Source organism: Esox lucius, chromosome 1, assembly GCF_011004845.1.
Source record: "Esox lucius isolate fEsoLuc1 chromosome 1, fEsoLuc1.pri, whole genome shotgun sequence".
In the NCBI taxonomy this organism is placed as follows: domain Eukaryota; kingdom Metazoa; phylum Chordata; class Actinopteri; order Esociformes; family Esocidae; genus Esox; species Esox lucius.
In genome coordinates this window covers 39,563,128-39,589,302 of record NC_047569.1, presented here as the reverse complement: position 1 = coordinate 39,589,302, position 26,175 = coordinate 39,563,128, and the positions used below count along the sequence as shown (strand labels likewise).

Below are 26,175 nucleotides of genomic sequence, written 5' to 3'. Positions count from 1 at the left end.
CCAGGCTCTGCAGGGTGGCCAGTCCTCTTTTTGGCTGTGCAGAGAGCCCCCTCCCTCTCCTCCTCCTCCCACCCTCTTTAAATCCCTTCCCTGCGTCTTGTGTCCCCTCTTTGTTGACGTGTGTCTTCCCTAAGGACTTTGTAACATATGCTGCTCTATTCACTTTTTCTACTCCCTGTTCTCCTTTCCTACCTCCTGTGCCTCTCTTTTCTCCTCCTCTACTTCCCTCCTGTACATCCTTCTCCTACTCTCCCTCCATTCCTCACTTTCTTTCCTTAGTCCATCTGCCTTCTTTCCTCCCTCCTTCCCCAGACTCCTCTCCTCCTTTACCACCATCTTGCCCCCTGCTTCATGGTTTATATTTCCCAGCATGCCACAGCACCATTTCTTTTCCTGATAAATCTCTAGAACCTTAAATACTATAGAACTGGCCAAACAGCATCTGTCCCTCTTTGTTCCTCAGTGTCCATCTCATTCCCTCTCTTTCCTAACCTCTCTCCTCCTTATCTTTCTCCTGCTCTCTAAACTAGTGATCCTCTCTCTCTCTTTCCATCTCCCCATTCTATACCTCCCTCCTCTCATCTGTTTCACCATCTGTGCAGTTCTGATAAGCAAATCTTTTACCACCCACCCATCCCTCCCTCTCTCCCTCCATCCCTCCCTCTCTCCCTCCATCCCTCCCTCTCTCCCTCCCTCCCTCCCTCCCTCTCTCCCTCCCCTGTTCTCCGTCCTTCCATACATATCTTCATTCCTTCTTCCATTGTGTCATTATTCTGGGTATCTACTATCTATGTTTGACTGATTAGTGTCCCATGGCAGTTCGGCATAGCAACGTTGGTGCAGGATGTAGTCAGACAGGGTTACATTGGATCCCATGTAATCAGACAGGGTTACATTGGATCCCATATAGTCAGATTAGGTTTCAGTGGATCCCATGTAGTCAGATTAGGTTTCAGTGGATCCCATGTAGTCAGATTAGGTTTCAGTGGATCCCATGTAGTCAGACAGGATTACAGTGGATCCCATGTAGTCAGATTAGGTTACAGTGGATCCCATGTAGTCAGACAGGGTTACAGTGGATCCCATGTAGTCAGATTAGATTTCAGTGGATCCCATGTAGTCAGACATGGTTACAGTGGATCCCATGTAGTCAGATTAGATTACAGTGGATCCCATGTAGTCAGACAAGGTTACAGTGGATCCCATGTAGTCAGATTAGGTTACAGTGGATCCCATGTAGTCTAATTAGGTTACAGTGGATCCCATGAAGTCAGATTAGGTTTCAGTGGATCCCATGTAGTCAGGCAGGATTACAGTGGATCCCATGTAGTCTAATTAGGTTACAGTGGATCCCATGTAGTCAGACTGAGTTACAAAGTCAACTGAACTGTAACAATCACATTTTACCATTGCCACTGACATGATTTTTGAGTCATCTTAAGTCTAAAAATCCCACATGTACTGTTGTGTAGCTGTCTACATGATTCCTGGGTAAACAGAACCTTACAAATCATTATTCTACCGCTGTGATAGTACCGACATGAGCATTCAGTGGACAGCAAAATTACACTGAACAAAGATGGACCTAACATGGGGTTTACAGTCTTGTTTTGATATTTGCATGTTACTGTTTATGCCATCCTCTCCTGGATTTTCTATTTTCTCAGTAATATTGGAATATGCATTTACAGAGGAAGAGCTTGTATGAAAGCATATGGGTGTATTGTTTCACTGGTTGATCCTTGACTACCTTGAGAAAATTAGTGTTTCCAGCGCATAACACCTGGCCTGTCACAAAGAACTGTCGTGAATAGGAGGGCAAATCACTGAGTTGGAATGAACAGTTGTTTCCCCGGTTCTACTTCACCTTTAAATATACAACTGTAAGAACAACAACCAAAACAACAGCATCAACGACAGCAATGTTTTCCGAGACTTGTGAAGAGGCAACTGAGGATTTGCTGGTGTTATTGTCCTCTTCAGAAGTGAGGTACCTCGTAAATGTCAGCCAAAGGTTACCGAGAGGAATGAGCAAACGGCAAGGACGTTTTACCACGTTTTGCAAATGAGAGGGGCGTGTTTTTTGGCTCCACTGCGCTGGCCCCACTGGCTGGCTGGCACCATGCAGTGATCTGGTCACCACCTGAACAAACTCGCATAGCTGTATGGTAATCAAGGCCACTAATACACACACACACACAGATGTCCAACACACACAAATACAGTTGCAAAGACACACAGGTTTACATGTACGTACAAACACACACACACCTAACATAGAGCTCTGCTGCCACACAGTGGTATGGTACGGTAATGGACAAGGCACCAGGGAGAAACAGGCGCTGACCAGAAACATACCTCAGCTTCCAGTAACTTCCCCTGACCGTAGGGTGGGAGCTAGGGAATACTTGCATACTTGTCATGGTTAGTGATGGTGGGGTGAGGTGGTTTTGTGATGAGGTGGTTTTGTGGTGAGGTGGTTCTGGGATGAGGTGGTTTTGTGGTGAGGTGGTTCTGGGATGAGGTGGTTTTGTGATGAGGTGGTTTTGTGGTGAGGTGGTTCTGGGATGAGGTGGTTTTGTGATGAGGTGGTTTTGTGGTGAGGTGGTTTTGTGATGAGGTGGTTTTGTGGTGAGGTGGTTCTGGGATGAGGTGGTTTTGTGGTGAGGTGGTTCTGGGATGAGGTGGTTCTGGGATGAGGTGGTTCTGGGATGTACACCACATCATAATAGACAGTTTGATGTAGTCCTTCTATAGAGGGAAAACTGTACCATTGTGTCCTCTTGCATGTTGTGGTCAGTGCTCTGGAGGAACATTGTATGAGATTGGCTCTGCAGGAACATGGAGAATTACTTGTGATTCAGGAACTTTCAATAACTACCCGGATTTTCCAGAACTCCAGACAGGATGATTTCTGCATCATTTGTGGACTCTTTGAAGTGCCATTAAATATTGATGTGCTTACTATTAGCTGAAATATAGTAATCATATGGTATTGACCTGCTAAAAGTCTTTCTACAGTCCAAAGTTCAAGGGCAGCCATCGATCAATAAGATGTATCAATCAATATTAAATCTACTTTCACCGAGCCTTTAGTTCATAACAAATTGGCTTTTGAAATTTTTTAAAAATGTCTTTTGGACGGCAGATACAGTAGAGGCCTGAATGCCTCAAAGTTATAGATTAGAAACCATCCAGATATCAGGAAGGAGCCCGATCAATAACCCCAAGCCATCTCATATCTCTCTGGATAATGCCCTGTAGTTACTCAATCCTCTCTGCTAAGAGGCCAAGCGATGAAGAAACTTTGACCGGTTTAACTAAAAAGCGATCCAAGCAAGGACACAGCGAGGTCTCCTCCAGTTTTGAAACTCAATCATTAGGGAAATATAGCATGAGCCATGATAAGCCAAAGGCAAATAACAACAACGCTGCGCTATGAACAATTGGTTGGAACAGGATTAAAGGAGACAGGGATGGGGTAAGAGGAGGGACAGAGAGCAAGTGAGGAAGAGGAGTGGGAGAACGAGAAGAGAAGCCCTGAGACATCAGACACTCATAGCCAGGACCTGAGTAATCATTTTGATTCTTCCTTAAACCCATACCTTTGAACATCCCTCCTCAATATCATCACATTAAATGATATGTTTCGACCATGTTCCTTAGCAACGGCTGCCAAAGGATTTTAGGGCAATTGAAGACTGCGGCAAACCTCCCTCCCTCGAGAGAGAGAGTGTGTGGGGGAAGGCACACTTCCGTTGCATTCTTCGCATGGCTTCGCAGGCGTCCAAGATGCCTGTGGCAGTCGCTGGGACCAAGAAACCTTAGTTGGCAATGTCTCTCCCCTTCCCCGTTTGAGGTCAGCTTGTTGTTGAAGACTGCTGCTTTTACCACAGGTCTGATCCATCTACGGACCGGGGCAATTGATTGTTACCATTCTTAATGTCTGTCCTTCTCCCAATATGCCTGCAATGTCTAGATGTTTCCAAAGCACTGAAGATAATGTTGCTTGGTGTCAAACATCTGGTCCCATTTACTGTACGCTTGCTTGTATAGTCCATCCACAGATTATATAATTAATGACCAAAGTGAAGAGGACTGGAGTAAGAGATGTCCCTGGTCAAAATAATTGTAATCATTTGTAGAGAACAAGGAGGCCATTGGGAAACGCAAAAAGTACAGATTTTTAAAAGGTGTGAATAACTGATATTAACAAGATTTAGGACATATCAAATGACATTTTACTGGACTTTTTAGGGAATTGGTTTCCACTGGTGTGCTATATTAGAAAGTGGTTCCCAGTGGTGTGCTATTTTAGGAAGTGGTTCCCAGTGGTGTGTTATATAAGGAAGTGGTTTTCAGTGGTGTGCTATGTAAGGAAGTGGTTTCCAGTGGTGTGATATATAAGGAAGTGGTTTCCAGAGGATGATATATAAGGAAGTGGTTTCCAGTGGTATGCTATATAAGGAAGTGGTTTTCAGTGGTGTGCTATGTAAGGAAGTGGTTTCCAGTGGTGTGATATATAAGGAAGTGGTTTCCAGTGGTGTGATATATAAGGAAGTGGTTTCCACTGGTGTGATATATAAGGAAGTGGTTTCCAGTGGTGTGATATATAAGGAAGTGGTTTCCAGTGGTGTGATATATAAGGAAGTGGTTTCCAGTGGTATGCTATATAAGGAAGTGGTTTCCAGTGGTATGCTATATAAGGAAGTGGTTTTCAGTGGTGTGCTATGTAAGGAAGTGGTTTCCAGTGGTGTGATATATAAGGAAGTGGTTTCCAGTGGTGTGATATATAAGGAAGTGGTTTCCAGTGGTGTGATATATAAGGAAGTGGTTTCCAGTGGTGTGATATATAAGGAAGTGGTTTCCAGTGGTGTGATATATAAGGAAGTGGTTTCCAGTGGTATGCTGTATAAGGAAGTGGGTTCCAGAGGTGTAATATATAAGGAAGTGGTTTCCAGTGGTGTGATATATAAGGAAGTGGTTTTCAGTGGTGTGCTATGTAAGGAAGTGGTTTCCAGTGGTGTGATATATAAGGAAGTGGTTTCCAGTGGTGTGATATATAAGGAAGTGGTTTCCAGTGGTGTGATATATAAGGAAGTGGTTTCCAGTGGTGTGATATATAAGGAAGTGGGTTCCATTCAGCATATAGCCCTGGTTTGTATGCAACAACAGCTTTTCTCTCAATAACCCCTGACCTTTGCATTTACTACTAGATAATGTCTGGGAGACACTTGTCTTGTCAGCGCTGCCCGCTTCTCACATTCATATTCCTCCCACTCCGGCGTACACTGCAGCCTAATAATGTTCGGAGACCCAGGTCCTCACCTCGACACGGTTCAGCAGTCCGTTCACTTCCTCACAGCACCGATTAGCTCTCGGAAACGTGTAACACAACACATTTACAGCTAAAGAGATGCAGCAATGCGCCTGAGCGTGAAACATCGCCCAGATGCAAGCCTCAAATTAGAGAATCGGGTGACATTATGGGAAATAGCACTGTTATGGAACGGCGGCGTTTCAGATGCAGCCCAGAGTTATAAAAGCAGTGGTTTATACTTCAGCCGACAACAGGCACTGAGAATGTAATAAATGCTGGCGCACTCCTAAATGATCTCTGACAGTGTGTTAGATAAAACCCTCAGTGTCGTTTCGCCACCTGGGAGCCAAAGGAAGGGAAGTTTACCAGGTGAAAGCAAGCATGAACAGCCTCAATTGCAGTGCCCCCCTGAATTATTGGACCTCTTGGAAAAGATGACTGAAAAAGGCTAAGGAAAACAATTATACTGGTTTATCGGCATGATATTACACTTGAAATGCAACAGAAATGCAACCTTAAAGGTAAAATTGTTCAGGGGGAAAGTATTCTAATAAATGTGCAATACAATTTTTCATATGCTTTTTGTACATATTTTGCAAAGGCTTCAAAATCCTGGAGTACACTGAATATCCAGACTGGAAAATAAATAAAAGCAAAGAAATGAATGGAAATCAGTGATATCTCCACATAACTTCATGAGGCATGTGGTTGGTGTGTGCTTACCCTCTTAAACTTAAGTGAAGAGGCCAGCAAAATCGCTAAATAAAACCCCATTGAAATCTGTGGATGTCGGTCGCATTTGTGGTGAACCATATTAGTAAATCAAGGTAAATCAAAGTTCTTGCGACCGGACTACACACTTGCATTAGAAGATATACAGTAGGATCAGTAACACTGAATGGATGGTTTTCTAAAGCGTTGTGTGGCTCCTGTCGCAATATTCTGCTATAGTGTAAAAGAGTTGTGGATGAGGTAGAAAGAATTAGTGCTTTTGTGAGGGCAAAAGGCTCATTCTAAACTGAACAAAAAGAGGTAGCGCTGCAGTCTCAACCTCCAGATGTACCAAAAGAGTTTTGCCTAACAAATGTTCTCATCCTTCGTCTCATTTTGACCTGATTCCTTTTGCGTTCTGAACACAAACCTGATCCTCGATTATTGAAATCAGAGGAGTAACCACTACTATCATCTGTTTTCAATTTAAATAAATCGCAGACTGTCGGCCATGCCTGATATGTTTAACTTTTACCATAGCCTGTGGGAAGGCATGCTAAAACATCTCTTTTTTTCAAAACAGTATTTGAGCAGATAAGTTGCTTTATTGACTCGATCTTGTGAATAGAGCACAGTTCTTCCAAAACAGAATTGAGGTTTTTTTTCTTTTCTGATATGTTGCAACCTAGGTAGGAACTAATAACTTTCAGGAAATGTGTTCTATCCAGGTCGAAAACATTTTAATAGGCACATTTCCAGACCTCCAAGGAGGCCAAACGAGATTGGTGTGGCCTTGTGAGACTAGTCTGTGCCTAACACCAAACGAGGTTATTTCCACAACCAAGAAAACAACAAGGTTAAGTGGACTTGACCAAGCATGATTTCTGTATTAAATTAACCACAATACTTTTACAATTCCAATCTAAAATGTTTACCTATGATGATATACTATGACATAAAAAAAAAGTATACCGTTTTTATAACATTCACTGTTCACTGTTTGTTGTTTACGTTCCTCAATCAAAGTGATAGTGGTGTGGTCGGGCCCAGTCAGAATAACGCAATATATACTTCTTAGCCTACTGTTAGCAAGTGGATGAAAGTCAACTAATTCAAGGGAAGATGGAATATATTTACTGAATTAATGTCACCAAAAAAAATGTGGCCACAAAACACTATTTGGCCACAAAAACGCTGAAGATGTAAAGTTCAGCTGTGGAATCGAAAGGCGGTTGAGAGTGCCGAAATCGGTGTGTTAATCAAATAGCATATAGCTGGCTAGCTTAGCTAACTAGGTTCTCCTGACTCTTCCATCCAATAATCTCAATGTTGTGTGTTGATTAATAGTCTTCTAGTTCTGTAGTTTTGCCCTGTCAACCACACGGCTTCCTCCATACACGCAGTCGCTTTTTTGTCACACGAACGGTCATTGAGCCGATGTTGAGAACAACACCCTGTCCTTTGCGCGTTATGTAGTAGCGCTTATTTGGTAAAAACATGTAAGTTGGTTTACCGAATACTATTCGGATTGTAAAGTATGGTCCAATGCACATCCCTAGTATACAGTTGATACCGGACTAGTCTAGCGCAGCCTATTTATTACACTGGATTATAGATTTTACCAAGCTTAAAATCAACAAACACAATACACTTCATACATCGGTGTGCTGTTGTTCATAATGTAATGTCCTCTACAGGCTCAATGGTCTTGACCAGGCTCCCCCACTATCCTGCCCTGGTTGGGATAAGGAGAGGGGCTAGACCTTAACTCTATGGGCTCTTTTGGAATAGCTGTTATTTCAGCCCCAGTCAGGCGTCTACAGCCCCATGACAGTTTGGTCATTACCATGTGGTCCACCCGGATTGGACAGAAGCCCACACGGATAACCCTATTGGCCGGGCTTTCACAGCAAGCCCAGTCATGCTGTGTAATGCACTCATGCTAAGCAGCCTTGGTGCAGCCTCGTGACATTTCCCTCTGAGATGCAGATAACCGGGAACCTCTCACCTGACGACCTTTAAGGTGTCCAGATCAACTTCATTTCATGCCCAACCTCATGTTAATGTGGAGACAAGAAGAATAGGAAGGACTTTATGCACACAGTGAACATGTGAAAAGGATTGCCATTTTATTTGATTCATGTCTTGGTTTTAAACATTGGCATGAAACAATTACTCTAGTAAATAATGAAACCGACTCAAACATCTAATGGATGTGCATTTTACATTGAGCCAGCCCGGGGGAAAAACAGAACAATTTGAAAACTACAGATGTAGTTAATATCCATACTCGCTCAGCTCAAGTTATGAACGACTCTTTGACATTTGATCGACACTGAAAATGCATCATTCATCTGGTCTGATGATCATGTTCCCCCAATATGGCATTGAAAAGGTATAGGATCCAATTTACCTCTAAGTGTCAAAAACCAGGTCCCAGTCTGAAGTGGTGTTTAGAGGTCCAGGTCTGTAGTGGTGTACTGGATGTCCCAGTCTATAGTGGTGTACTGGAGGTCCCAGTCTATAGTGGTGTTCTTGAGGTCCTGGTCCATAGTGGTGTTCTAGAGGTCCCGGTCCATAGTGGTGTTCTAGAGGTCCCGGTCCATAGTGGTGTTCTTGAGGTCCCAGTCCATAGTGGTGTTCTAGAGGTCCAGATCTATAGTGGTGTTCTAGAGGTCCCGGTCCATAGTGGTGTTCTAGAGGTCCCGGTCCATAGTGGTGTTCTAGAGGTCCAGATCTATAGTGGTGTTCTAGAGGTCCAGATCTATAGTGGTGTTCTAGAGGTCCAGATCTATAGTGGTGTTCTAGAGGTCCCGGTCCATAGTGGTGTTCTAGAGGTCCCAGTCCATAGTGGTGTTCTAGAGGTCCAGATCTATAGTGGTGTTCTAGAGGTCCCGGTCCATAGTGGTGTTCTAGAGGTCCCGGGCCATAGTGGTGTTCTAGAGGTCCCGGTCTATAGTGGTGTGCTATACTGTACTATACTGGAGGACAGTTTGTGTCACTGAACTGACCAGCTGAGATAACTGACCAGGAATTTAAATGAACTTCTGGTTAAATCTAAATATTGCATAACCTGCTTACCCTCAAGGAATGAACTAGCTTTCAATGCTGACTAGATACACACACACACACACACACACACACACACACACACACACACACACACAAAGTTTCCCATCTGACTGGCAGTAGTTTGTATGTAAATGATTCCTAACACAGTGGGTGCTAAGCTGTAGAAGACTATTGCAATAAACCTTGTAATTACATTAGGTGAACAACTATGTGAGATGTCAGATCAATATAAGACATAATTTTAACACTGTGTGGGCACCACCATTCTATATCAGCTACAAAGTTCATCCTCTGATCCAAGCAGTGAGAACAGGTTACACACACACACACACTCTTCAGGCGGTAGAGCTGTAGGACCCACTCCCCCCGCCAAACCCACCCCAGTTCAGGTTCTAGAGGCAACCGTTGGTCTGTTGTATTTCACAGGAACAGATACAGGACCACATTGAGCAGAGCCACGGCCATGTTGAGGCTGAAACTCACTAGGCTGCCATCCGGAATGCTGTTGGAGGTCAGCCGGTCACCGTACTGGGCCAGGAGCTGGAGGGCCACGCCATTGGTCCAGCCAAAACCCAACTACAGCACACAAACACACACAGAGCATGAGGCACATGCACAGATGCAGGCACCTGAGGCCATACCCCAGGGGTATTCAAATCTCACCCTGTTCTACCGCAGAACGAATGGCACCCATCTGGTGTCCATGGTCTAAATACGTCCCAGATAAGGGGGTTGCAATGAAAACATGCAGTGGAACTGGTTTCGAGGCGAAAGATCTGAATACCCCTGCTAAACACAGTACACACCTACACACACACACCAACAGATAAAATCATTTGAAAGAGATAAAATACAGAGCTTAGATGAAGATGTGCTTTTGTGTGCTACCTGGACTTCATATTCTCCTCCTCCTCCAGGCTTGCCATCTCCATTCACATCATACTGAGACAGACAGATAGAGGCATTGTGTTGACGTGTCAGTGTGTGTAACCGATGGATACATACCATACAGTTCATTTTAATGTCACACATGACTACATAGGAAAATCTACTGCAAATAGTAATCACCTTTTCAAACATGGCATCATACTTGATATACGCCAGCCAGTTGGTTCTGATCCAACTCTGAGCCAGATCAAACCCCAGCTTCTTAGCTTCATCCGAGGGCAGACTGGACAGGCCTGAAAGAAAAACAACATTCATATGAAGGTATGAGTTTGACAGGAAGACAACATATTCATATGAAGGTATGGGTCTGACAGGAAGACAACATGTTCATATGAAGGTATGGGTCTGACAGGAAGACAACATGTTCATATGAAGGTATGGGTCTGACAGGAAGACAACATGTTCATATGAAGGTATGGGTCTGACAGGAAGACAACATGTTCATATGAAGGTATGGGTCTGACAGGAAGACAACATGTTCATATGAAGGTATGAGTTTGACAGGAAGACAACATATTCATATGAAGGTATGGGTCTGACAGGAAGACAACATGTTCATATGAAGGTATGGGTCTGACAGGAAGACAACATGTTCATATGAAGGCATCAGTCGAAAAAATGTCCTAAAGAGTCACTAGGAGGATTATTTTAACTTTTATTTTAAGAATTCCCCAAAATATGTTAGTGTTAGCTATAAGTTAATCCATTTAGCTATTTTTCTACCAAAATTTTCTCAAAGATACATTCAAATCTTAAAAACCACAAATCACCAGCGAGTGTAAAGCTGAGGCAAGGATGGGCATTTGCAATGTACGTGTTAGCGTGGATTTAACCAGATATCATTTATTTTTCCAGGAAGTGGAGATGTGCACACTATACCTTGGATCAGCATGTGTTGAAGAGGGGGCCATGCGTTGGGGTAGTCCCACTGCTGTCCGCTGCCCACCAGGGAGGTCGGGACACCGTTGGCAAACCCTACACCGCCGCTTGCCTAGAGAGGGGAAACCATCCTTCTGGAGAACCATAATTCTGCTTGATGTGTATGTAGCGCCATCTGCTGGCGGAATGGTGAACTCCACCTACAAATCTTAACCAGTTTGATACTTGCCAAATGGTAGCCTATATAGGGAATAAAGAATTTCTGAACAGAGCCCCAATGGCCCAGGTCCTATAAAGTGAACAGGGCCCACATCCTATTATGTGAACAGGGCCCACATCCTATTAAGTGAACAGGGCCCACATCCTATTAAGTGAACAGGGCCCACATCCTATCTGGTGAACAGGGCCTATATCCTATTAAGTGGACAGGCCCCACATCCTATCAAGTGGACAGGCCCCACATCCTATTTTGTGGACATGGCCTACATCCTATTAAGTGGACAGGTCCCATATCCTATTAAGTAGACAAAGCCCATATTCTATTAAGTGGACAGGGCCCACATCCTATTGAGTGGACATGGCCTACATCCTATTAAGTGAACAGGGCCCCCATTCTAAGAAAAGAACAGGGCCCACATCCTATTATGTGAACAGGGCCCACATCCTATTAAGTGGACAGGCCCCACATCCTATTAAGTGGACAGGGCCCACATCCTATTAAGTGGACAGGGCCCACATCCTATTAAGTGGACAGGGCCCACATCCTATTAAGTGGACAGGGCCCACATCCTATTAAGTGGACAGGGCCCACATCCTATTGAATGAACAGAGCCCACATCCTATTAAGTGAACAGGGCCCATATCTTATTAACTGAACTGGGCCAACATCCTATTAAGGGAACAGGGTGCCGTTTGGGATTCAGCCCTCGAGACTTTAACGCTGTTGTGATTAGACACTGCTAGCATAACCCAATTGACTTGCCTAGAGTCTTAGAATCCCCCTGGGGAAATTAATTTTGATACACACAGAGAAAATAAAAGAACTACACTGAATATGTTAATAAAAACTGAGGAAATGAAAAACCGCTATTAGTTCCCAGTCATAGCCACTCCACAGAGCAATGAGCCCAGTCTCAGAGATACGTCTAGGGACCAGCCAACTGGCTAAATGACTAACCTGCAGATAGTGTAGTGCTTTCTGTCCCATGGAGTCCTGGGAGTAGCAGACAGCCCAGAGAGGGGCCAGGTTAGAAGGGTAGAAGGCAGGGCGGGAGGTGTTGGTTACCAGGCTGTAGTCCAACCAGACCCCCCGCTCCTCGTTCCACAGGACAGCCTCTACTGCCTCCAGCCTGGCTGAGAGAGCCTTGTCAAACCGGGCTGCCGCCGTCTCATCACCTGGAAACAACATAACAACATGGTAAGAGGCTATAGTAGGGCCAGTGAATAGCAAGGACTTAGCTTTTTGACATTTTAGTAATTTAGCAGATGCTTTTATGCAGAGTGACTTATAACCAAAGCCCCAAATGTTCAACCAAGGCCCAGACGATTTAACCAAGGCCCCAGAGTTTATTAGACAGCATTTATAACTAGGGTCAAGTATTTACTGCTAAATTGGCTGTTTTGCTTTCATAGTCAGATCAGCTGGTAAGGAAAAACCCTGCCCCAAGTATTATAAGAGGTAGTATCATCTCTGCTTACCCAGTGTCCGGTAGAAGTGGGCCAGTGTCCTCTCATTGCGACAGAGCAGAGCATTGAGGTCTGTCGGGAGGAGCTGACTGGTTCTGGTGTCTCTGAGAGAACCACTGTTCTGACCCTGGCCGTCCACAAACCAGCGAGACGAAAAGTCCCATCCAGACTCTGCCCCGGCCTTCAGCTCAGTCCAAAGCCTCTCTGCAGCATCTAGTACAGGGAGAAGGTTGCAGTTACAAGCCATGTCTCAAAGGACTAGACCCTATTCTATAAAGTAGACCTCTTTGGGCAGATGTAGTGCTTTCACAATCAGGATGCATATTTTTATAATGTGGGAATTAGACATTTACCCTCTGTCAGACCTTCAGCCAGTTCAAGATCATCTGTGAAGGACTCCGGTCTGAAAAGAGAACACAGACAAAAACACATGCCAAAAACAAATACACAAATCAGCATTACTGCTATCAGGTTGTGTTGGTTGTGAGAATACAGTGGTAGATCAGGTTGTATTGGATGTGACCATACAGTGGTAGATCAGGTTGTATTGGATGTGACCATACTGTGGTAGATCAGGTAGTATTGGATTTGACAATACAGTGGTAGATCAGGTTGTATTGGATGTGACAATACAGTGGTAGATCAGGTTGTATTGGATGTGACCATACAGTGGTAGATCAGGTTGTATTGGATGTGACCATAGAGTGGTAGATCAGGTTGTATTGGAGGTGACAATACAGTGGCAGATCAGGTTGTATTGGTTGTCAGAATACAGTGGTAGCTCAGGTTGTATTGGATGTGACCATACAGTGGTAGATCAGGTTGTATTGGATGTGACAATACAGTGGAAGATCAGGTTGTATTGGATGTGACCATACAGTGGTAGATCAGGTTGTATTGGATGGGTTTCTGCTGATGTGTTCCCTACCTGGGCTGGCCCACCTGTACATCATAGTGGTTCAGAACATGTTTCCTACCATCCACCTCAACCATCACAGATCGGTTCTGCATCCAGAACAGGTACTCCTTCTCTAGGGCTGGCAGAGCAGTCCTAAATGATAGAGACAGTTGGGGTCATAATCTAAAGCTGATGTCCTTGTGGTGGTCTGATACTAACTACCTTACAAACTCTTTGCCCTTGGTGGTCTGATACTAAGTACCTTACAAACTCTCTGTCTTTGGTGGTCTGATAGTAGCTCTCCACCATCAGGGACAAGAAGGGGGGCTGGCTGCGACGCTCATAGTAAACTCTGCCCCCGTTTGGGATGAAACCATATCTGGAGAGGGAAGAGTAGAAAAAGAATCAAACAAATTTGAACATTACAAAAAGCCTAACAGCCTATTACACCTGTGAATATATTGCTACAGGCGGTCCCTGAGCAGCCAGCAAGTGATTCATTAGTCTGATAGTGCTTAAGTCCCATCTGATGTAAACACACAAGACATCAAGGGTCATAAAGGGAGGAATGCTAATAGATGGGGTAGATGCAGCTCACCTGTTGACCAGGTAGAGGAAGTTCTGTATCATCCCACGGGCGGTGTCTGTCATCTCCGATAGCAGGAGGCCATTGATCACCCAGTAGGAGTCCCTGGGAGGAAAAGAAACATACCTTACCAATACTCTGCACTCTGTCAGGTGGCTAGATCTATTCAATACTCTGCACTCTGTGTCATGTGACTGGATCTATTCAATACTCTGCACTCTGTGTCAGGTGACTAGATCTATTCAATAGTCTGCACTCTGTGTCAGGTGACTGGATCTATTCAATACTCTGCACTCTGTGTCAGGTGACTGAATCTATTCAATACTCTGCACTCTGTGTCAGGTGACTGGATCTATTCAATACTCTGCACTCTGTGTCAGGTGGCTAGATCTATTCAATACTCTGCACTCTGTGTCAGGTGGCTAGATCTATTCAATAATCTGCACTCTGTGTCAGGTGACTAGATCTATTCAATAATCTGCACTCTGTATCAGGTGACTGGATCTATTAATTTGCAACATTGTTTCCATGGCATCGTGCACACTTAGTACTTTATTTAAACCAAAAAGGTCACTCGGATGTATCATAAAAACACAGCATAAGACAATGCTACATTAAAATGATGCAAAGCGCATAGGAGATAATAAAGGAGTCGGTTTACAAAGCATTAAAAGAAAAACCATTCAGTCAGTCCTGTGATGTGCACTGGGTCCACACACACAGAACCCGTCTCGACATGAACCTCTGGGTCCACACACACAGAACCCGTCTCGACATGAACCTCTGGGTCCACACACACAGAACCCGTCTCGACATGAACCTCTGGGTCCACACACACAGAACCCGACTCGACATGAACCTCTGGGTCCTAGATTTGTCTGGATTAAATCCTACAACTAATGGTGTCTGATCATCCAATAACCTGCCCTCTGAAAGCCACACCATCCTCCCTGCTCCAGACCTTCTCTGGATGTCTTCTCCCATTTGTCATCCCTGACAGAGACGCTTCCCTCCTCAAGAAACCAACACATGACCCATTTGATGTCAAAAGCGACAGGCCAGGAACTTACTTGTCTCTCTTTTGTAAAACACTCTCCTGCTATCTTGTCACTCTCCTGCTATCTCTCTTAGAATGATCTCCTCGACCATAAGCAGTCAGGCTACAAGACGGGTCTATCACAGGAGACAGAGGTTGTGTAGTACAGGCTTTTCTCACTGCTGAAGCGCTCTCCTTTGTTCTCATACTCCTAGATCTGCTGTATCTACACCATTCAACACTGAACCACCAGATCTTCCACTCTCTCTGACCCATAGCAGAACGCAGGGCAGAGAGTATAAGCATCTATTATATTGATAAGAAACTCCAGTGACCGCTCAAACAATGTAGATATATATATATATACATGTTTGTTTAAAGGACAGCGGACATTCAACTTTACACAGCTATGTTTAGTGACAGTTGGAATCAGAGAGAGACAGGTGAAGTGGAGACATGGTGGAGCAGGGTGGAGACAGGTGAAGAGACATGGTGGAGCAGTGTGGAGACAGGTGAAGAGACATGGTGGAGCAGTGTGGAGACAGGTGAAGAGGAGACATGGTGGAGCAGGGTGGAGACAGGTGAAGAACCATGGTGGAGCAGGGTGGAGACAGGTGAAGAGCCATGGTGGAGCAGGGTGGAGACAGGTGAAGAGCCATGGTGGAGCAGGGTGGAGACAGGTGAAGAGCCATGGTGGAGCAGGGTGGAGACAGGTGAAGAGACATGGTGGAGCAGGGTGGAGACAGGTGAAGAGACATGGTGGAGCAGGGGGGAGAAAGGTGAAGAGGTGACATGGTGGAGCAGGGTGGAGACAGGTGAAGAGCCATGGTGGAGCAGGGTGGAGACAGGTGAAGAGGAGCCATGGTGGAGCAGGGTGGAGACAGGTGAAGAGACATGGTGGAGCAGGGTGGAGACAGGTGAAGAGACATGGTGGAGCAGGGTGGAGACAGGTGAAGTGGAGACATGGTGGAGCAGGGTGGAGACAGGTGAAGAGGAGCCATGGTGGAGCAGGGTGGAGACAGGTGAAGAGGAGCCATGGTGGAGCAGGGTGGAGACAGGTGAAGAGCCATGGTGGAGCAGGGTGGAGACAGGTGAAGAGCCATGGTGGAGGTGGAGCAGGGCATTGAACCTCGGTCTCTGGCAGAGAAAGGCATGATCATGCCGGGAGAGTCACCATGGGACTGGCAGACGGCTCTGCATAATAAAACCACATACTTCCTCAAAGATGAAAAGCAGGCAGAAGAAGAGATCTGGCGACATTCCAGCGAATGAGAGGGCAGCCACGAGTGTGAATAACAGTCATAACCAAACCTCTTGTTTTTATTCTCAAAAGACCACATGCTCATACAAATGTCTGTACATTGTAAACAAACAACATTATGAAAGTTAGTACACATAGTTCAACACACCCACCCCACCCAGCTGACAAATTCTGGGCTAGCAGAAGCCTCTTGCTGCACACTTCCATCCTGCTTCACCTACCAGTAGTAGAGTTCCCTGAAGCGTCCTCCAGGCACAATGACTGGGTGGGGGGTGAAGATCAGGGAGTACTGCTCTGGATGGGCCGAAACATCCTCACTGATCTGAAAAACACACACACTTCTGCTTTCTTAACCAGACTTCAACTGATCCTATTTTACCAGACATGTTCAAAGTACAGAACTATCAAAACATGAAGCACCTGTGAGTGTGTGTGTGCGTGTGTGTGTGTGCGTGTGTGCGTGCGTGTGCTTGTGTGCGCGTAAACAGGTTGTACTAATGTGTCAACCTCGTGATGACCAATCAGACTATGACCATGCAATTGACTGAACCAAACCGTGGTAATATGAGACCACCTTTCGGCCCAGAGACTTCCAGAGATGATGCAGCTTCTCAGCCCAGCTGCGCAGGTCAGCGTCCGCTATTCCATCCAAGAACTGGGGCCTGCCGTTGAAAACAAGACTCGTTTTTGAGGGAATACACTCAATCACTTAAATCTCAAATGGCAACCTATTTCCAAACTTAATGCACTATTCGCATATCAAAAGTAGTGAACTATTTAGGGAACAGAGCCACTGGGAACACACACATTCATTTGCCCCCTCCATCTCGTTGCTAAGCTGGACAGACTGGCTCTTACTTATCGTGCCAGTCGGGGGGGGACCACGAAAGAAACTCCTTTCCGGGTTCTTCGAAGTGCGCAGAGAGAAACTCTCTCAGTCTGGATGGCGGGACGGTCATGTTTGGAGCCCCATGTGTCAGGTTGTTAAAGGATGACAGGACAATGTCTGTCGGCGGGAAGCAGCAGAGTTGGGGTGGCAGTTACCAAATATTATCACATACAGAAACGGGAAGACATTTTCATGGCTTTGACGCAGGTCTGAGGTTTACTTTGGGCCTACCAAACTAGGCCTCAGGAGACAGATGTTTCACAGCCTATTACCACATCCTGCCGGATGGTCTCTGCTGGCGTCACGCCCGAACGGCTCATCAAGAAACCAGACACGCCTAGTTCAGCCGTTTTGAGAGGGCAACAAGTGTTGCCCTCTCAAAATTCAAATCTGGGAGGCCCAGCGTCGTTAAGCACCACGGAACTACACATTGGGTGGGTGTCAGTACAGCGTCTTGTCTTCATCTTGAACAAATCCTCAGTTTTAACAGTTAATTGGCCATTTATGAATGACATTGATACAGTTAAACTGACTAACGTTTCTTACTAAGTTAACCACCGCCGTTTTAACAGCGTATTAGCCAGTTATAGGCTTTACTGGTATTTACTAACTTACTGGAATAGTCATAAGAATTGAGCAATTGCTAGCGAGTCTGCCAACGCTAGTTTATTTCATGGCATAAGAACATATTTTTTTCTTTCATTCATGAATGACATTAATACAATAACGATCAATAAAGGTGACGATAACTAACTTTTTCATCAAGGGAAAAGACGAGAGAATCGTGGAATCTACCAGAAATAATTAATAAATGTTTTTGCTCTCAATAGATTCAAACTTAGGTCTTCCACATGAGAGGCACTGTCTTTAACCACTACGCCACGGCATTACATGTTTCAGTAGTCGCTAGACTCCTTTGAGGATTGTGTTAAACTGACTAACATTTCTTATTAAGTTTACCTCCACCATAGCTTCTATGAACTATATTGCTTTTGCTACTGGCTGTTTTAACAGCTTATTAGCCAGTAATAGGATTACTGGTATCTACTAACTTCTTAGAAATAATCATAAGAATTCAGCAATTGCTAGCGAGACTGAAGATGAAGTTTTCCATGCCAGAAACAGTCACAATATAACCGTATAGTTTCAGTTAAGGCTTACCATAACGTAACTACTGTCTGTTGTAGGCAGCAAATATGTTTGTCTATCCTGACCCAAAACACATGCATGGATGCGTACTTCAAAAATCCACCCAAAACAGTCGTAATATAACCGCAAACTGCCAGCGACGTTTGCGTCTATACGGAACAATTCATAATGCGTACTTGGCTTCGCCTGCGAAGAGATATGAACGCGGGACCAATAGTTCGCAGGTCCGCTTCTCTAACCACTACGCTATTCAACAAAGGGTAGTCAGTCAGTCAGTCAGTCACTCACATTTGCTCTTCTTGGCCGGCTCCGCTTACGCAGTCCGGCAAAAACTGACTGTTTTAAAGTGAGAAATCCTCAACGGTGGACAGGTAAGACCTTTTACCATCTCTAATAAGCCCTGGTCGTCTAGTGGACTTACCAGGGTCTATTGGACTTACCAGGGTCTAGTGGACTTACCAGGGTCTATTGGACTTACCAGGGTCTATTGGACTTACCAGGGTCTAGTGGACTTACCAGGGTTTGACTTCAGTTTCATATCCACAAAGTGCTTGTCATCATCAAACAACTTGGCAGTCTGTATGGTTCTCAGGAGATCGCCGTGACAGAAGATCTCACTGAGGATGAACATTTAACAAGGTTCAACATACTCTGAAAATAGCCTGCATCAAGTAAACCTCAATTACAGCAACACAGTGACATAAAAACAACACCGTACATCAAATTAAAATAATTTAAACGCGTCGAACTGTTAGTTTAAAAGCCTCCGTGCTTTTAACTAATTTATTACTACAATGAAATCATATTGCGTGAGTATATAGGCCTGAGCTTAGTGGGCTGTACTGAGTGTATATAGGCCTAAGCTCAAACTTGGACAAGGAGCTCTTGACCTAACTCTGCTAAGTGTTATTAACTGCTCCAAAAGCTTTAGATGTTTTAAGAATCTACAGTCTCTCTGTTTTTTTTTCATTAGAATTTCCACAACAATTATCAGACTTCACTTATAGCCTACATTTAGCTCTATCGTATCAGGTATGAAAAGTCATACGGAGTCATAAAGCACCTAATCAGGAAGCAAAGTTCAGCCTTGAAAGTGTCTCTTCAACTCCGGTCCTGGCAGGTTAAAATATTCTGGCGTTTACTCAGTGTGAATTATACAGTGAACCAATCAAAAAACAGTATTCGTTAGAGCCCACCCTTCCAACTTTGATGGGTGAAAGTGACAGATTCAATTACATGTCACAATGGCTGCAACCATGAAATAAATATATTGTGAAATAGGAAAACGTTGAATGTAGAAATACACCATTAAGTATGTTACATGTTTATTCATCCTTTTATTTATCATTTTAATTAAATATTTCCCTGTATATATATATATATATTTATTTAATAAAGTCCCTAAAATTCCTCCATAGATTACAATTGTGTTTATTGTTACAATCGACAATCAAATACTAGATTACAATGCTACTTTCTTGATCAACTTTTCTTTGAGAACAACAGAGTTTCTAAAACAGTCGTATGATCGTTGGAGAAATCCCACTTCTATGCAGGTGCACATTCTTACATACTAAGACAGGAGAGTGTCTGTTTTCCATGTGTTTTCCAGAAAAAGTGGCTAACGGTTAGCATACAAAAGAATGCACTCTTCTGTTTTCCATGTCTGCGATTTGGTGGAGATGGTACTTGGTTGAGGACGGGTTACATCAAGCGTGCCGCACAAGCCCTGAAAAGTGAAGCCAAAACGTCTCGATCGCCCCCTGGTGAGTGGTCCCAGTATAGGTCATAAACCCCGCCCTCCCCATGTTATTCAATGGGACGCAAGACCAACTAAACAATTAAATTACCCTTCAATTATCTTTTTTCCGAAGCTGGTTTCTGTCATTTACTGTAGTTTGTATCACGCTAATGTAAATTCAAGAGTTTGTTTTTAAAATAAGTTGGTTTTTAGTTAGTTATTTAATGCTCTAAAAACGGTGGTGTGACGTCGTGATTCACAGCTTTGATTGACAGCTATCTGAGCCAAGGAGCCACTGAAGCGCCATCCTCCTTCGGAGGACTGAGGAGATTGGAGCTTTACATTTAATCTCTAAATTTCTATAATTGATATAATTTCACACGGACATAATGGGTTGTTCTGCAGTACATTGTGCTAACCGATCTGGCATTTCCAATCGATCTTTGATTTTTTTCCGGTAAGTTAAATTTATAGTAAATAAATGTAATGGGCTAGCTAACGTTAGCTAAAAGACAACAAGCCTCGTTAATAGCTAGCAGGTGATCGTTAGCTAGAAGTTACCAATTATTTTTGTATTAGGCCTATTCTAAATTAAGGTTAAACATGATGTAAGTTAGGCTATAACATATCGTCTAGGTTTAACAAGCAAAGGTTGTACTGTACTTGGACTTGCGATTGATTACGGTATGCGCATTCTGCGAGGGAGAGTGAGGGCGGGGCACAGGGGAGGGGCCGTTGATTTCGCGGCTTTACGGCTTTACTTCCTGCTCGCTACTGCGCATAACTACTGCGCAGAACTGGTCCCAAGATCGCTATCTGCGCAGACGCAAGTCCAAGATGTCAGCGCCGTATCGGGACACTGGCGGCTTCATTTTTCACCAATAGAAAAGAGCGAAAGGGCGTCGTCCATTTTATATACAGTCTATGGGTTACATAGATTTGAAGATCTTTCTGAGAGGATTGCAAAACATGAGAGCAGCGGGAGTCATCTGGACAATGCTGTGAAATTGGGCTTACTTGGAAGGGTAAATGTCACAGCCCAAGTTGACAGTGCATACAGGTGCTCCATTGAGCAGCATAACAAACAGGTGGAGGAAAACAGGTACGTTCTCAGTCGGATCATAACGTATTAAACTGTGTGGAAAATGTTAAACCGCACTGCGGAGTCACAAAGAGTCGGTGGACTCCCTGAATCCTGGAATATTCAGATTTATTTTCAAGACTGTGTGTGAGGGTGATTCGAGATTTCACAGGCACTATGACGCTCAGCTCATCTTCAAAGGGACATCCAGCACTGTACAAAATGAACTGTTAGACTGTATGTATGAAGTGTACAGGGAGGAGATAGCCAAGCACGTGGATGAGATATCATTTGTTGCCATACAGGCAGATGAGACAACTGATGTCTCCTGTAAATCACAAATGGTGGTTGTGTTGAGATACATGTTGCCTGACAATACAGTGACAGAGAGGTTTTTGGAGTTTCTGGAAGTCAAAGATAAAACTGGACTCTGCCTCTCTAATAGCATCAAGGGTGTGCTGGAACCACGGAAGCTGGGAGAAAAGCTGATCGCTCAGACTTATGATGGTGCGGCTGTAATGATTGGAAACGTCCGAGCGGTACAGACGCTAATGAAAGAGACATACCCACGTGCCCAGTTTGTTCACTGCTATGCTCACCAGCTGAACCTGACCTTGCAGCAACTTTGTTCAGCAAGGATGAGCATCCTGAAGGTGTTTTTTGCAGATGTAACTGGTTTTGACACCCTTTTCTCTGGCGCTCCAAAACGTGTTGCGGAACTTGCTGAGGCAACACAGAGACACATTCCAAGGCCACCCGCTGTACGATGGAACTATAAAAGTAGAACTGTCAATTCAGTTTGGGAAAACCGCGCTGCGCTGCTCCTGTGTATGGAGGACATACACACACAACCAGGATGGGATGAGGCCACCATAAGTGAGGCATTCGGCCTGTCAAAAAAACTCTGGGACCAAGTGTGATGGTAATTCTATCGATCGACACTCTTAAAGGAGTAAGAAACAGAGACAAAATTCTCTTGGCACAATTAACAGTTTATTAATTATTTGCAAATAAGAGAGACGCGTCAAACGCTGACCAACAAAATCGTCTGAGGAGTCTCTGCCGTAAGACATGAACAATCCGTATTTATTTCAAATGTTAGAAGGGGAGTGGTAAGTTGTTGCCCATCTGTCTTTTGTTTGGGGGCTGTCCCCCCACCTTATCCTTCTCAACTCCTGAGGAGACACAATGTCTGGATAGTCAACAGATACACTAAAGGGTTATACAGATTTACAAGTAACCCTCTAATCCACGGATGTCAAGGATGTCTCCTATTCAAACACCAGATCCCTCTCGGCATCTTTAACTAGTAACTCACTCATACATGTATAGGACGACCAAGAATACACCAGTTCAAGAATTTCCACAACACCAAGCCTTTCTCCAGCTGCTGGAATAACTTTTCTTCCATATGCCAGAAGTTGATGTTTTATAAAACACTCTGCAAAAACAGAGCATCAATGCATCTGGGATTAGCAGTGCGCTCACCCGTTTCAAGGAGAATGTCCAGAATATGCGGAAGCAAACTGATGAATGGGCTGCCACCGTTCACGATGGAACAGACGAGCCAGGCCGATGAGCAACCAACACAGCGCCGGTGATGGAGGCATGCGACACAGTCATCTCCCAGGTGGAGCAGATGTTTTGACAAAGTGACCACCTGATCGCTGCTAAGCTGGTTGACCGCTCGCTCTTCCCACAATTTGTCCTGTCATTCCCTACATCTGAGCTTGACTGTGCGGTGACACTATGGCCTCTAGGAAACAAGGAAAAGTTGAAGTCTGAGCCTGACCACTCTGTACCGCCAAACTGAGCTTCACAGTGGTAAGACGGCCCTGTCTCTGTTAAGATCCATCCATGAGAACAACCTAGAGGAGGCTTTTGCTGAGACCGTCACTCTGCTGAATTTGATCATAACACCTATGACGATATCCAAGTCAGAGAGGAACTTTTCCACCTTGAAGAGGGTAAAAACCTTCACTCGCAATACCACACAACACATTGGCCATGTTGTCCATCGAAAGTCAGCTGATTCAGCAGCTGCATGACTTAATTCACAAAGTAATCAAAAACTTTGCCCAGAGGAAGAACCGCCGTGCCAACTTTCTCCCTCAGCCTTGGTGAGTGAAAACATATTTTATCATTCTGCCTTTGTGGTGCTGGTCAATGCATTGGTCATATTATTTTTGTGCTGGATCGATTGATATAGATGGTGACGAGTGTCAGTGTGTCCATGCTTATCTATTAAGGATGTTGTCATAGAATGGATCTGTATCCCTAAAAAGTTGTCTTTCCGCTTTGTTGTGGCCTTCAGTAGTGTTGAGCGCATTGCTGTTCGCGTATGGCCCTGTAGGCACATTGGTTCTGAGCTTGGTTGAAGTTTGTAAATGTGACAGTAGTAATTTTACATGTGTGAGAGAGGAGAGCAATAACACAAGGTCTCTCTCTCCAGTATATGTACTAGAAACCCTGGTCGTTAAGTGTTTTGCGCAGCCACGATGTTTATTGATGTGTTCAGGACCAGTAGCAAGAGGGAGATTTGTAGCTTTGCTGGCATCTTATATTTAGAAATGGTTTGTGCCCCACCAATTTTTTACATATAAAAACGCCACGGGTATTACACCTGGTAAGGCAAGCCGCTCTGTCATTAAGTGTTTTGTGGAGCCAAGCTGTTTGTGTTAAATAAACGTCAGTAGCAAGAGGGAGTTTTGTGGCTTTACTGGTATTGTTGAAGTGATACCTACACTTCCCCGAGGTGGTTGATGAGAAGAGACAAAGACCATTTAGTACAAACAACCTACCTTTATATGCCCTTCACAATCAGATACATGTACCTGGAGACACAGCGACACTCAGTCCAACAGAGTCTGAACACTGTACTTTAGCAAGCAGTATGTGTACCTGTTCATACACTGATTAGCACGCTTTACTCTCCTAGTTCAACCTGGTTCTGCTTAACGTCACACAGCCCCTTGTGGGCAGTGTGCGGTCAGCCTAGCTTAGCTCGTTGCCTCCTACACACTTCCCCTACAGCTATTATTACCCCACTAACCAGCCTGTGTCGTTTTGCCCTACTCAGTTTACCTTGCTGCAGAGCGTCTTTTTCACACATTAATCTCACAGGATATTTTGCATAGTGCATGCCCCGCTCACAGCCCATCGCATATCTGATGTATCCCATGTACCCCTTTCACAGCATGTATCCTATATTTTGAAATGGTTTGTGCCCCACCAATTTTTTACACATAAAAACGCCACTGTGCGAGCAAAGTTTAGCACAGCGATCGAAGCTCGGACTTGAAACCTTTCGGTAGCTCAATATCTATCCATTTCGCCAAGTCTGTGAAGCAAAACAGCCTCTTACCTGTCACACGGAGGCGGCAAGACCACGCCACACCCGAAGGGACATAAGACCATCACAAATGTCAAGAGAAACACAAACATCACAGCTACTTTGAGGCGCTCCCACACTCCCCAGGACACTAATTGCAAAAATCCAGGAAAAACCAGATAGTTATCTCGAATAAAATGCAGGTCAAAGGGCAGTTATGGCGGACTAGGAGGGCGGGACTGGAGTTTTGATCCGTATGGTTAGTACTGATCTTAAGAGGAACAGTCACCACCAGCCCGTTGAAAGCAGTGCAATAACATTTATAATAACGTCACTAATGTTTAGGTTACGAGTCAGAAAAGGTATTAAAACAAAACAGGAAACACTTCCAAGAATTTCAGTGAGCTTTATTTCAAACAAAAACTTTCTTTCAATCCCTCATATGGACCATCAAGACTTGTCAGCAACAGAACCTCTCTTAAAATAAGCTCTACTGAGAAATCGCTGATTCAATAAAGGCCAGATTTTTTTCCAACAAAGTAAACAATTGTTCTCATTTTCACTTAAATTTGGTTTGCAAATTAACATGGTCTACTTCAACAGACATCACATTGATAAAATAAAAGTTCTTCCAAATTTAAGGGCACAGTTTCATGAAAGTTTCTCCCACCCCAGAACATTAGAGTGGATATTGTGATGGTATTAATATCCCAAAAAAAAACCCACCCCCAGGGTCCCTACCCCACGCTGAAGAAAACTGATACATCCATCCAGAGGAGAATCCCCACTGCTTTCCAAAATGGCACCAGACTCCCGGTATAATGCACTTTGTGCTGCCATGTTGAAATAAAGTGAGCAATATGGGGAATGAACAAAGTGCCACTTCAGATGCAGTTAGGGGGTCCTCTCCTACTCTCCTGGACTTTGTGCTGTCACAGACCCATTAACAAAAACAGCGTAAAGCCCTGTCCAGAAACAAGCCAAAGCTTACACCCCCATCCCTATTTAAGGGGCTGTATTCTGTGCCTGCTGGGCGGAGTTTCAGCAACATTGGGCCACACCCCTCCTGCCACATTAGCTCTACACGGGGGTGCTTAGGTAGCCGGGGAACTGATGTGCTTTCAGCTCCTGACAATGCATCGTCAGTGACAGGTGGTGATACAAGTTGGCAACCAGATTAGTGCAGAAGGGGTTTTAAGCTTAGGGAGAATAGGTTTTGGTTCTGGACAGGACAACAAGTCTATACACCAGCAGGTAGGAACAGATGCATCAGGGCAGCTAGTAAAATGCCCCCCCCCTCCCCCCCACCAAAAAAAAAGAAATAACTTGACGAATGAGACAATTTCTAGGTGTGTTATGACATATCCAATTTAAAGACAACCAATGGGGTGTCTAACAGTCAGGATGCTCCTTGTCTCATTCGTCAAAAAAACAAACAAAACAAATCACTGGGAGGGTCAGCCACAACCAATCACTGCAGAGCACTGATGAAAAGGAATCACCCGCATCCCAAAAGGCATTTTAGTCCCCACCATGGGACCCTACTCAGTCACAAGTAGCGCCACATGGATGGAATAAAAGCTGTTT

At 44.4% G+C, this 26,175-nt stretch overlaps 1 protein-coding gene across 2 annotated transcripts; it reads right to left on the bottom strand.

Moving 5' to 3' along the window:
• Positions 1-8,135: 8,135 nt before the first annotated feature.
• Positions 8,136-24,777, bottom strand: treh (trehalase (brush-border membrane glycoprotein)). 2 transcript variants are annotated; one of them, XM_013135526.4, is made up of 16 exons: positions 24,622-24,777; positions 18,952-19,052; positions 17,256-17,403; positions 16,972-17,059; positions 16,619-16,719; positions 14,113-14,205; positions 13,777-13,893; positions 13,545-13,667; positions 12,970-13,019; positions 12,629-12,829; positions 12,108-12,325; positions 10,931-11,042; positions 10,172-10,284; positions 9,992-10,045; positions 9,483-9,679; positions 8,136-9,012 (listed from the first exon to the last, which is right to left on the bottom strand). In XM_013135526.4, the coding sequence occupies exons 1-15, from the start codon at positions 24,699-24,701 to the stop codon at positions 9,524-9,526; spliced, it is 1,755 nt and encodes a 584-aa protein (XP_012990980.2). In that variant the 5' UTR covers positions 24,702-24,777; the 3' UTR covers positions 8,136-9,012; positions 9,483-9,523. The 2 variants fall into 2 exon arrangements, with proteins under 2 accessions (XP_012990980.2, XP_012990982.2); XM_013135528.4 differs by having other exon boundaries at positions 9,587-9,679.
• Positions 24,778-26,175: the final 1,398 nt, after the last annotated feature.

Bases quoted from the DNA above. Each gene is read 5' to 3' on its own strand.
- treh (XM_013135526.4), bottom strand. From the start codon at position 24,701: ATGTTTGTGTTTCTCTTGACATTTGTGATGGTCTTATGTCCCTTCGGG. The intron at 13,668-13,776 runs GTACTTAGTATC...TCTATCATTTAG, and splicing joins AAAGACAGAGAGTTTGTAAG to GACTGCTCTGCCAGCCCTAG. The intron at 10,046-10,171 runs GTGATTACTATT...TGTCTGTCTCAG, and splicing joins ATGATGCCATGTTTGAAAAG to TATGATGTGAATGGAGATGG.